Here is a 12,829-nt window from a genome sequence, read left to right on the forward strand (position 1 = left end):
ATGGTTAAAGTATGATGTCTATTGATCCATCATAAACTTTAGATATCCAAACTTTCTCTTCGCCAGTTCCATTAGTGTTTTAAGGCGGCTTAGTGTTTTCTCTTTCACCGTGATATACTAAATGCCTGCAATAACAATGCTGTTAATTTATTGTATCCATCGAATAAAGCAACCAGTTCTATAGCAGCAGAAGACTTAATTAAAAATATATACGTAGGTAACTACACTTCGTTTGTTTTAGCAACTATGTAACAATTATACCAGGTGTGGCCTGTAATACGAGCAAAAAATTAAAACATAGACCGTCCGTGTTAAACTGAACAAAATTAGTTCGGCGACTTTTTAAAATAATGGAGTCTTTGAATTTTCCTTTTTTCATACAAATTAAATACTGCTATCAATGTACGCCATCCTAAAACACAACTGAAGTCGCCTGTCACGCTCCAAACATCAAGCATTTCGCTTTACATTGCATCTTCGAATAAACTGTTTATGGGCGGTGGTGATCTGTTACCATCAGGAGACCCACTTGCTCGTTTGCCATCCAGTCGAATAAAAAAAAATTAAGTGTAATAAAAATTAAATAACTAATTATTTTAAAAAATCGATGAACTAATGTTGTACAGGCCACACATTGCTAAGGTACTGTTTGAAAGAACTGGGAAAGACATTTTTCTAGCTTCTGTACATGCATTAAATATTTTTTCATTAAGATTAGATGCTACCGGTTTATTTACTTATGCCAAATCAGAATAGTATATAAAGTTGTTATTTATCATTATTACAAAAACTAAAGCTGAACCTCATTCAGAATCACGCTGACATAATTAAGTGCTCCATCGCCAAATTTAATGTTCCCGAACCAATATATCTAAAATCATAACAAACTCGAATTAGACGTTTTATATTTACTAACAAAAGCTGGCTTCCTAAAATAAGAGCAACACGAAAACGATAGCAATTAAAGTGTACGGAAACCATAGCAATGGGTCCCATTCCGCTCTTGATTCGATGCCATCGTGACCTCTCGAAAATTCGAAGGTCACCCAGAGTGGATTTTACACGTGCCATGATGGGGGTACATCGAGCTATGGTAGTGACAGTCGACCCCCCCGTTGACCTATTTTCTGGTCCCTTCGAACGCACGCACACATGCGCTTAAACTGTAATTCTGGGAAGCGAATGGACTGCAGGGCTAGGCACAATGCTACGGTTATCGAATATGAAACCAATACGTTTGCAAAATTAAGCAAGTGATAAGTCAAGCGGAAAGAGCTGTTGTTAAGAATAAAAATCAGTGTTTTTATTAACCCTATGTAGAAAAAAGGATGCTCTGGTATGTTTAAATGATGAAACCTTGAATCTTTAACTGTTTGCTTAATCCAAGTATACTTAATATTATAAATGTGAAAGTGTGTGTTTGTATGTTTGTCCGCCTTTCACGTCGAAACGGAGCGACGGATCGACGTGATTTTTGGCATAGAGATAGTTTATGGGCCAGGGAGTGACATAGGCTACTTTTTATCCCGGGAAAACGCTCAGTTCCCGAGGGAACAGCGCGATAACCGAATTCCACGCGGGCGAAGCCGTGGGCAAAAGCTAGTATGAAATACATGTGAATGCTTTGGGATGTCATTCGGTTTTCGCAGATTCGACATCAACGCGGAGATTTTATTTCTGTCTGGAACTTTTCCGGGCTATTAAAGTCATAGATCAGTGTTAGCTCTTTGGATATAAATATTAATCTCTATGTATGTATAACCTAATGTCTAAACATCGAAAGCTTGTGGTTACCTTACGACGTCACGAACAAGTAATACTTCAATCAAATGATTTATTATTTATTTTTGCAAAGGCCTTATGTTTTCGTGATTGAGGCTTTATGAGGGATTATTATAATCTGTAAATTAAGAAAAATGTTTTTAGCAAGTAAACACTTAACTAGACGCACTGGGTCGGTCATTACCAATGTAATGACAGTAATAGCCGGAAATAATAAAAATAAAACATGAATTCAGGCAAATCTTGATTAATAAATTCCCGGTTTTATAAATTAACTAACTGCACAAGTTAAACTATATCTACATACTTAAAGTACTTAGGTTAAACTTAAAAAGAATGCCGTAAAAATAGTTTTTTCTATCAATGGCCGATTTTCAGTTCCCCAGATAAATTTTCATTCCATGGATAATCTTCCGTTACTATACATGGCTTTAAGAGCGTTTATTCCTGCTGAGCTGGCAACTTTGCATTTTTGTTAGTTTTTCTCGATTATTCCATAAAAAATTAATGAAGATTAAAAATGTTTTCTGATAGAACACTTTTTAATATATAAGTTAATGTGTCTAGTCCAACAATTATTCGTGATAGACTTTTATATTCCTTAAAAACGAATTAATGTTTATGACCGGTTTTTAAAAGAAATAAAAGTATAACGAATAATTATTGGAGTAGACACATTAACTTATATATTAAGAAGTGTTCTATTAGACAACATTATTAATTTTCATTCAAATTTTATGGAATATCGAGAAAAACTAACAAAAATGTAACGTTGCCAGCTCAGCAGGAATAAACGCTCTTAGATTATCTATTTAGACCTTAAAAAATTTAGAGTTAGACTGTGTTCCGCGTCACACGAAATCCAAAAGTTATTACACAATGAGGCAGTAGCGAAGACCAAGGATCTAGAATCGAATCACGTCTATTACATAGACTTCGAATTGTGGCATGCAGAATTGCAGATATGCCACATCCTTTAACGCATTCACTGCCAGCTGACTTCCACAGGTGCCACCGACGCACATGTGCGTTCAAAATGTATGAATAATTATGACGGCGGCACTGGGCGAAGTTCCGAAAACGCATATATGCGTCGGTGGCAGTGAATGCGTTAAGTTATTTACAGTCACCTGCATTAATATCTACCACAGCGGAGCGTGCAAAAATATCTCACACGTCCTACCGGCCCTAGAAATAGAGTGGTATCAGATATTTACAGTGTGAGATATTGGTGGTAATGACTGTCTCTGAAAAAGTAAAAAATCCCAGCCCTGTTAGTAAACCGTCTCGGCGGCCATATTGGCGCGACGCTCGGCGTCGTCAAGGCGACGGTGCACCAACGCAGCGCCCTACTTCCGCGGCCCGCCCAAATGTTAATGACCTCCAAACCCAGGTCGAAGTTCACGCGTTACACGCGTAAAAGATTTCCCTACCAGTAGATTTCACGGGTCACCCCTTGTATTGATCCACGGTAATTTCAGAGATGGAATGGAATCTAGGTTAAAGACCCAGATGTTGTAATAGAATAGCCCCCGTGGGGCTCGCCAATTTGGTTCAAAGTTGAAATTTTATCGTGCGGCGATCGAGGGTGAATGTTCGGTAAGGTTGAGTGGGATAGGGCATAAAGTGTTCTAGGGCAGGACACGACCACCGTACCTATAACGAGTAAATATTTTAGGTAGACACCTAATCGTTTAATTTTCAAACTTTTATTTGAAAAACGTTAATATATAATAATTGAAACAGATATTAAAAGAAAAAAAAATTACATAAATTGATCTATAACTAAGCAAACTCAAAAATATACAGATACAAATAATCTTAATAATAATCATGTGACTCTATTGTAACGTCATAAACATGTAGGCATTGTATTTTTGATACATATAACCTCAAACTTTAAGGGTAGTTAGTGAAGGCTAATAAATAAATAAACACACTTTATTTGTTTTTAGCTTTATCTGTTAGTACATAATACATATGTACTTAATGTAAATCCTGTATGTATTATAAATATAAAATGTAAAAACCAGTCAGGTGAGAGTCGAACTCGCGCACCGAGGGTTCCGTATAAATTTCTATCTACGAATATCTAGTACTAGCAGAGCCCTGCGTGATAAGTTTGATAACTCCTCATTGATACGTCCACGAGTTCCTTAAATAAAAGTTTTGAAAGAAGGATGGACGGACAACAAAGTGATCCGATAAGGGTTCCTTTATTGCCGACGAGGTTCAGAACCCTAAAAACACAAGTATTCATTTCAACATTCAGTACCTGGGCGACCGAGCTTTGCTCGGGCTAAAACTCGACTATACGCGTTTTGCCAGTGATAAGACCAAGCTAGATCGATTTGTCATCCCCGAAAACCCCAACATACAAAATTTCATCGAAATCGTTGGAGCCGCTTCCGAAATCCCAGAAATATAAATAAGATAAAAAATATAATAAAAAAAAACCGATCATATCAGGATTAAAATTTATCAAACCTACGATAGCTACGATAGTTACCTTCATCAACCACTGGATATCCAGCAAATTTTGCAGAAAATCACAAACCTATAAAAACGCAATAGGTATTTTAAACCAAATTCGCATGGCCGGCAGACATGTTAGCTACAACAATTTGAAAAAAAAGGTTAATATATATGTACATACCCATAACCGCCTCCTCTTAAACGACGGTAAAATACTGTTCATGCTGTAAGCGTTCTATCGCCTGTCACTTTCTAATGCCGAGTGTTCTCTTTCACACTTCGCCATCTTTAAGTGACGGCCGCATCTGTCAAAAATTATGTTGTTAGTGAATGGTTAGTGCATCCTACTAATATTATAAATGCGAAAGTTTGTGTGTGTGTGTGTGTGTGAATTTCCACCGCTGGGTTTAGTCATGAATTTTTCTACAGTTATTCTTAACACAACCTCAATGAAGACCACGATATAAATTTTGGGATTCCCCAGGAGAATTTCGTAAAATCCCGAAATTTCAATTGTAACTAGGTACCAGATCGAATAGTATATGCGAGCGAAGCCGCGGGTAAACTCTAATTAGATATAAAAATGTCGCATTAAGTATGTGTTTGTTAATTTTGAAATGGAGTCACATAAAATGTTTTACCATTTTTAACTGATTAAAAGCAGCGAAATCCCAGAGACTCCCAAGTAAAATACATATATTTAAATTTTAGAGCTGAAAACAATGCGGGAACATTATTCTATTCGTTCAACTCTTATCAAAATGCTACAGAATATTAGCATTGTGAATCCGACTCCATTTTGGTCGGTTAATTTGGTCCACCGCTAGCTTCGTTGTAAAGCCTTCACGCACTTCATAATTACTGAGGGATGTAGACATTTTGCGCGTATAAAGTTGTATTGATTATTATTTATAGCAAAGTGATGTTTTACCATTAAATATCTGTCAATCATAACCCGGGACCCTTCGAGGGGTGTTTATTCAGTCGAACTGTTTTAATGATCTATTCCTAGTTCTCTTTGCGGCTGATTAGGTATATGTAGTTAATGTACCATCAGCCAAATAACTGGTCTAACAATTTTTAAAAAGTTCCTATCAATAGAATATGTCGCTAAAGTCGAACTTTCAAGTTAACAGATACGTCTATTGGCATTATTGTTTTGTGACAATGCAAACGATTATCAACTTTAGGGTGGTAGACCACATATTTGGCTGATGGTACAGCTTGCAGTGATGTGCGAAAATTGCTCTTCTAGATTTTCATGGAAATCTTACTTAAGAAACAACGTTTATTTCCTGATATTGTTTTATTATTCGCATAAGACTTCTGCAACGGTTTACAAAAGAAATATCAATGCTAGAAATAGTACGCTATCATTGAGTAAACCAACCCAACCTGAATTGACAATAATACATTATTTACACAAAAGGGTGGTACTTGTATTGGTATTGATTCTTGACATTTGTTACTACAGGAATATTACGTGAGAATAGGTAATTAAATATATCTAATTAAAAAAATACTAATTCTTGGCAGACCAAGTCGCCGCCAGCAGCTAGTTTATAAATTGAATGTACCTACTCGGTCAAAGATAAGTTAGTCAGGGACTGTTAACCGTGATATTACATTGGTCTAATTTTTTAACCCCCGACGAAAAAAGAGGGGTGTTATACAATACTATTGTCAGTTTTATTTTTCTCCTAGGTGGCCAGTTGCATAACGGTCTTTTATTGTTCTAAAAATTCAAAAAGATAGTTACAAAATATTGGACACGTGTTTTTTCTTTTATCAATCAAACAAAAAATGATGAATATACAGTGTGGAAAAAAAAGTCGTGCCCTGGAGGGAAACTATCTTAAATCCTTAAGTTGGCTCATCGTTCTTAAAGGCGACATTCCTTTATTTTTAAAAAGAAACAAAACTGCTTTCAAATATTTTCTATAACTCGCTTGCCTCGCCCGGGACTCGAACCAACTAATATTAAAGAAACAAAACACTCGCTATTTTATTATTTTAATCGATAGGATATCCATGAAACATACCTATTTATTACACATGTTCTTACCTAGTACTTAATATTCATTTAAAAATAAAGGAATGTCTCCTTTAAGAACAATGAGCCAACTTAAGGATTTAAGGTAGTTTCCCTCCAGGGCCCGACTTATTTTTCCACACTGTATAAAGTTACAAGTGACGTCACACCGTGCGATGCTTCAGCATCAGCACGGCGTGACATCATGGGCCCCCACTTCAGAATTTCGACGCGTCATCTCTGTATTTTTTTGTTTCACTGGCAAAAGAAAAAAATAGTCCAATATTTCCTGATAAGATAATCTTACTGACAGACTAAGGGGCTGTCTCACCATCCATTGATTAGTGTTAACTGACGGTTAAATGTGATGCCGTCTTCGTCTATTCGGACAAAACAAATAGAAACGGCATTACATTTAACCGTCAGTTAACACTAATCAATGGATGGTGAAACAGCCCCTAAGGAGACTTTTATCTAATACTTAGGAATCTACTTAATAAACGAAGAAATACCCAAATACTACATTTGTTTAATTTTAGAATACTGGCCAGTTTTTTCCCCCAGGTGGCCAGTTGCATAATGGTCTTAATTGACAAGATTTCATATTTCTAAGACTATAATTTGATTCGTTTTCTGTATTCTGGTTGGAAAGAGAAAGACGCTGATATTTTTAAAATTTCGCTACGATTATTAATAAAGGGCATAACTCCAAAACTACCACACAATAGGTCCATTACTTTTGTCTAGTCTCTATAAAAAAAGATCACGTAAATAGCGTAAATCTGACGTAAAAGTTGTCAAAATTATGAGAGCTCCTTTTTCTGGTAAAAAAGGCAAAGGAATCATATCTATTCTGTGGTAGTGTTGGCAAATTCAGATATTTTTTTTATTTTTTCGTATTTTTTTAAATACGGAGAAATAAATTATAATAAATATTTTCCCATGTTCAGGAGGCAAAACTCTTTCGATTCCCGTAGTAATTTACAGGTGTTCAAAAATGAAATCTTGTCAATTCTTGTGGTAAATAAGTAATGATATTTTTAACGATTCTCACAGTTGTCAGTGGCCAGTATGAATATGTGTACATAGCCCTGAACCGGCGTACTGTTGTGTGCGTTGTCCTTTAATGTTGGCTCTTGGCTGGAGCAGGGCGCGAGGCGGGGGCGGCGCCTATTCCTAGCCCGAAACTAGGCCGACCGCCGACCGCGACCGGGACTGCTTGGTACAAGTCACCGGCGATGGTGTCTTGTATCAAGGTGCCCACACGCATACTTACGAACAGTCGAACCATTTAATTCCTGACCCATCGTAGGGTAGGACATTCTCACAGTGATTGTCATAATGATTTTCCTTGTCAGACTGATAATAGCACTGCCATTTTATGTTTCACATACACACACACACACACGGGCCAATCCACTTTTTTACCGACATTAATCTGTCCGCGACATTTTTCAAACAATTGCAGATTTTTGTAAGTAAACATGTTTTTTCTGTAATTTAATAGATGGTGTACATGAATACATGCCATCCTACGTAAGTTCAAGCTATTAAATCTTGAAATATCTTGTTGGAAGTACGATTTTTTGGTAACGCCAGAGACAATTTTGGTAACGCAGGAGACGCCCAAAGTGTCGGTAAAATAGTCGATAGGTGTACACGCCATTGAATTTGTGCTGGCGTCCTCTCGATGTTTTTCTTCGCCGTAAAGCTCGTGGTAATTCCAAATGTAATTCGTGAATCTCGAAAAACTCAAAGGTGCGAGCCTGGACTTGAACCCACGTAGGTCAAACCTAGGGCATTTAAAACTTTGTAAAAACTGAATTCATTTTTATTTTTATTAATGTAATGCTAGAGCTCCAAACTCGTGATCTAACACTAAAATAATTAAAAATGTAGCTGTAGAATAACAGGATTTATAGTTTTAACGATATCATATTCAAATTAAAAACCACTGTCTAACCTTATTTTTGAAATTAGATACTCGTATATTTTTTACCTTTGTTTCAAAACTAGTAATCTTGATAATCATACTTATTTATCGCAACCCGCCACATCTCTCGACTTGCACCAAACAATATCTTTGAGTCCGGACGCGTGCAGTGCCAAAAAAAAATAGGCATGCGCTTCTAAGAACAGGGGTTCAAGATCTATGCCGGTCGAGTTAGGCTTAAATATCAGAACATCTTCCTACACATACTTTAGGCATCATCATCATCATCATCCCAGCCTGTATAAGCATCATTCGTGGGCAGGCCTCCTCGCTGAATGACGCGGGCCTAGCGCGGATTGGGAACTTCACACACATCAACGAATTGATGTATTCTTCACCAATGACCTTTGATCCGAATTCCTTAGTTTTCTTATATTTTTTGTAGCTTATTAGGTATATTAAAAACAACGGCTTTAAGCAATAGGTATAGTATCCCGTATTTACTTCAAAGTTTATTGTCTTCGAGATATTTGGCATCAAAGTTGAACAATTTTAGGCTGGCCCATAACTTTTGTGTTAATTAGTTTCAAATTAAAACCCTCGACACGTTTTTAGAGACGTCAAAGACGAACCTAAATAAGTATCTAGATTTCGTATGTGTTAGATCTTTCACGTCAATAGAGATGCGAAATAAGTGTTTTTTTAGACACTGTTTAAAAAAATCAAACAAAAATAAGTATATTCATTTTTTTCAAAATCCGGTGGGCAAAAAAGGAGATAAAAGATCGAAGAACCGATAGCCGTTTGACTTATACTGCTATCTGTAGTGCAAAAGTAGGAGATATGATTCCGAACTTGTCAAAAATAGATGAAAACCTCGGGTAGCCCCTTAAACATCTATCAAAATTTATAAAGTAAGTTATCTTAATGATAGAATTTAATTCTGGCTATGTATTGGTCATAGTTGAACCTAACACACTCCTCCACGTTGCGCTCGTCGTCGCACCTAACTTTCCGATTGAATGAATCAGACTCCAGCTACCCAAGAATCAGTTGTAATCAAATTGCCCAGCGATCATTTAGCAATATTCATAATGCCCGAAATTTAAATTTCATTGATACTATGTACATATAATCCTTTACGAGTAGGTACATCGAAAAACTTAACTCGAATACATTTCAATGTTGGCAATGGCAAGAAAGCTAATCAGTTTACTTCATGGGTGAAAAAAGAAACGGATTTGGCCCAAAAACCGGGCGTTGAATACCTTTTTAGAAAATAGAAACTTGACCTAGTAACGTTGGAAGGAATTATGGCTACGTTGAACTTTAAAAATGACTCATGCTAGATATTCGCCGAATTTAGCGGCACGCATTTTGTTTCATGATCTAGTTACACTCAAAAATATGTTCATTAAGGTATGAATAGTATTGAGGCCAAAATATCGGTCGAATTCTTTGTCCGGTAAGAATAACGTGGGTACTAAAAATTACCAATTAACTTGCTATACCAATTAAGTATCTACAATTACTAAGAAGCTTAGGTACCATTACAACATTACGCGCAGATGCACACAACACGCATAAGGTGACTAGGCATGTAACGAGTCATGAGTCATTACAAAATCTCTGACACTCTAACCTTTAAAATTTTCCTCAAAACATTTTTAGTATTGCGTACATCTAAATTGTAGCCAGTACTGGCAAGCAGGAACTCGGTGGTTAGTGCTATAGTGAGTGCGCGAGTCAACATGGACCCATGCAATTACGCTAACCGCCGGTCCATATTATGAAACATCGGCATTCATTAAACATCTTAGTGGATGATCTATGGTCCTCGGGCAACAACTGGCGAGCCACATTTCGCCTGCACTTTAGAAAGCGAGTCTTTGTTTTCACTTCGTAGCGGTAATTTATAGTAATGAGGAGAGATCATTGTACTCCGTTTTGTAAATTGCCCTGGACTGGAGTCCATCGTCTTGCCGCATTTGGCTACGTTTCAAATGTGCCAGATTTCTTTTTTTTTGTAGTATTTTCCATTCAGTGTCCCGGTACCTGTGCGCTAATTGTGGGGAAGTTGGTATCAAATCAACTATTGCGCGATTCGCAATCCCGGCGCTAGAACCTTGACTGCATAGTGAACGCACTTTCACTAAAATGCACGTACCTACTCGTACACTGCAACTATTTGATGTAGATATAGAATATAGGGCACGAGACGGCGACTCACACTCGCGCGAGTCGTGTAATTGCCATTTCTTTGTGTGTATTTTGTGTCATCTTATCGCAAAAATCCTTCGTTTTTCGGTGGTGAGATGCTTATCATTATCGTTGTATTGATGTCATAAACAGAGTCACGGCCGGTTATCGATCTCCTAATTTGATGGTCATAGTACTTGTTTTACATGTTTATTCAACACCTTTTGTGCTTACAACTAAACAAAAAACGAACAGTATTGTTGTTGTGATGCCTATTAAGTGGTCGATTCATGAATGAAGGTATAAATGGTTTCTCTGGTCAAGGCCTCGAGCAGAATTCCTTGAGAGACACAAGTTTGCATTACATTATTTCGCGTCTTACCTATTTTTCTATTTGCATGTACTTTGAATACATTTTTGCATACATAAATTGTATTACCATTGCGATGTATCTAGGTTGACAGGGGTTTAGCCATGGAAAGGTGAACAATGTCTATGCTACGAGTATGACTCAAACTATGTCATCGCCGCGCCGGCTTAAATTCGATCGCTTTCCTACTTAACGGCTCGCGCACTGTTTATGCAAATGTGACATGTATTTCGCTGGTGTATGACGGATCTACTTATTCTATCCCGCAGTGAAACCCCGAGCATAGCCCTCTCCATAACCCTTTGAGTTCATGGCTTCCGTGAACAAGCTGAAATATAATTTCGGCGCGTGGACTGGCTAGAAGTATCGGCTCTAAACAAAGCGTAGACAGAAGCGTTGCCGCGTTATTTTCAATGCAGAACATTCGCGCGCTGACCACGGCCTTTAACTCGACTTGCCCGATTTAATGGCGTTTAAAAAGTGAGCGAACTTGCCCCACTGACCAGAGGTGGGTGGTTCATATAAATAAAACGAATCTTGGTTCGTAATAGTTTAATAATACCTACTCGTACACGTCGGTCACGTTACGACTACCTTTTCTCTACCCATCTTTAATCTCATATCTATGCCTATAAATAGAACACTGAAAATACCAAGTTATGTCCTATCCGTTAAGATCAGCCTATATACGTCCCAATGCTGGGCACAGGCCGCCTCCTGTCCTATCCATAATCCTCCTGAATCCAGTCGCCGTTAAATCTAAATTCCGTATTACCAGCACGTATGTACCTTCTTGCATAACCCACAGCAAAAATAATAGCGACATTTATTCTTATGACTCGTTTATATCGACTCACGCAACGTTGCATGAGCATCGTTGAAATGTGCATTTTGACATTTGCTTGTTAAAAATATTATAGATGCATGGATTAATAGAATAGAAGTAGTTGCGTGGCGAGGGGCGCGGGGCGCGGTGCGGGCGGCACTGCTGGTTCGCGCGGTGTAACCTACATACCGGTCAACACTCCGGCTCAGTCAACACTCGCTACAGGGACGTTAGGTGCGTTGGACAAGCGAGCGCACTTGTACAAGTAATTGAACGCATGTTTGGCTAAGCGCACATGGCTGTCATATCATCCGACACTTGTGCCATTCCTAAAAGCTGACGCAATTCCAATTTCTACGATCGCAAATTAAATTACTTTAGCGAGCATGCTGTAAACTGTAAAATGAGCAGTAAATTTCATACAAACCTGCATCTGGTCTGCGAATATTTACACTCCCCTCAGCAAAACCTCAAAATTGTAACATAGCACTCACCTGAAACAAGACAAAAATACATATGATACAACAATACGGTATAAATTGTTTCCGCATAAACCATGCCAATGACCATAAAATTCTTTTGGAAACGAAACATCTGTTTATACAGTATGTTTTTACGTTTTGTCATAAACACAGCGTGTAACCTACAAAGTCCAAATTAATTAGTGCATGTTTAATACTGTTTGCTTACACAAGTACTGAAAATATCTAACATAAGTTGAAGTGCTTCAGCTGTGCCGGTGAGTAGGCGACAGTAACTGGGGTGAGCTGCGGCGCAGCGCCGCGGCGGGCGAGCAGTGCAAACAGACTAATGCCAGCATTAGATGCGACTAGACAAGGCCATAGCTATCAGTGAAATGTCGAGAAGGAAAGAGAGGGATACATAAAGTATTTATTGCACATAACTACACCACAAGTGCAATTTACGCACACATGCGAGACTTTTCTATTTCTATTAGCCATATAAATCTACAGTTGGCTATTGGTGTTTACGAAGTTTGAATTAACTTCTGTTGTGGTCAATTGGTATCATGTTTTGATTGTTAGGGTAGCGTTATGACTTGTATAGCGTTGCTTTTGCTGAAGGAGGAAGCAGAGTGCAGGCGAGACGGATATCGTGGTATCGGATGTAATTGGGCTGGTGTAAGGCGATATAAGCCGATCCTGTACATACTCGCGTAGCTTTAATTATAGGATCTAGCTCTGTTGCTGA

General features: G+C 37.8%; 1 protein-coding gene across 6 annotated transcripts in view; it reads right to left on the reverse strand.

Moving 5' to 3' along the window:
* Hr4 (nuclear hormone receptor 4) overlaps positions 1-12,829 on the reverse strand; it is a 140,040-nt gene that overhangs the window by 72,929 nt on the left and 54,282 nt on the right. For 2 of the 6 annotated variants that reach the window (XM_074084983.1, XM_074084986.1), the window contains one exon: positions 4,439-4,562. The exons of 3 other annotated variants lie outside the window; for them this stretch is intronic. In XM_074084983.1, coding sequence (XP_073941084.1) covers positions 4,439-4,442 — 4 coding nt within the window. In that variant the 5' untranslated portion in view covers positions 4,443-4,562. Of the gene's footprint in view, positions 1-4,438; positions 4,563-12,044; positions 12,112-12,829 lie in introns of all 6 variants that reach the window. One more of the 6 variants, XM_074084976.1, reaches the window with a different exon arrangement.

The sequence above is a fragment of the Choristoneura fumiferana genome, chromosome Z (genome assembly GCF_025370935.1).
Source record: "Choristoneura fumiferana chromosome Z, NRCan_CFum_1, whole genome shotgun sequence".
In the NCBI taxonomy this organism is placed as follows: domain Eukaryota; kingdom Metazoa; phylum Arthropoda; class Insecta; order Lepidoptera; family Tortricidae; genus Choristoneura; species Choristoneura fumiferana.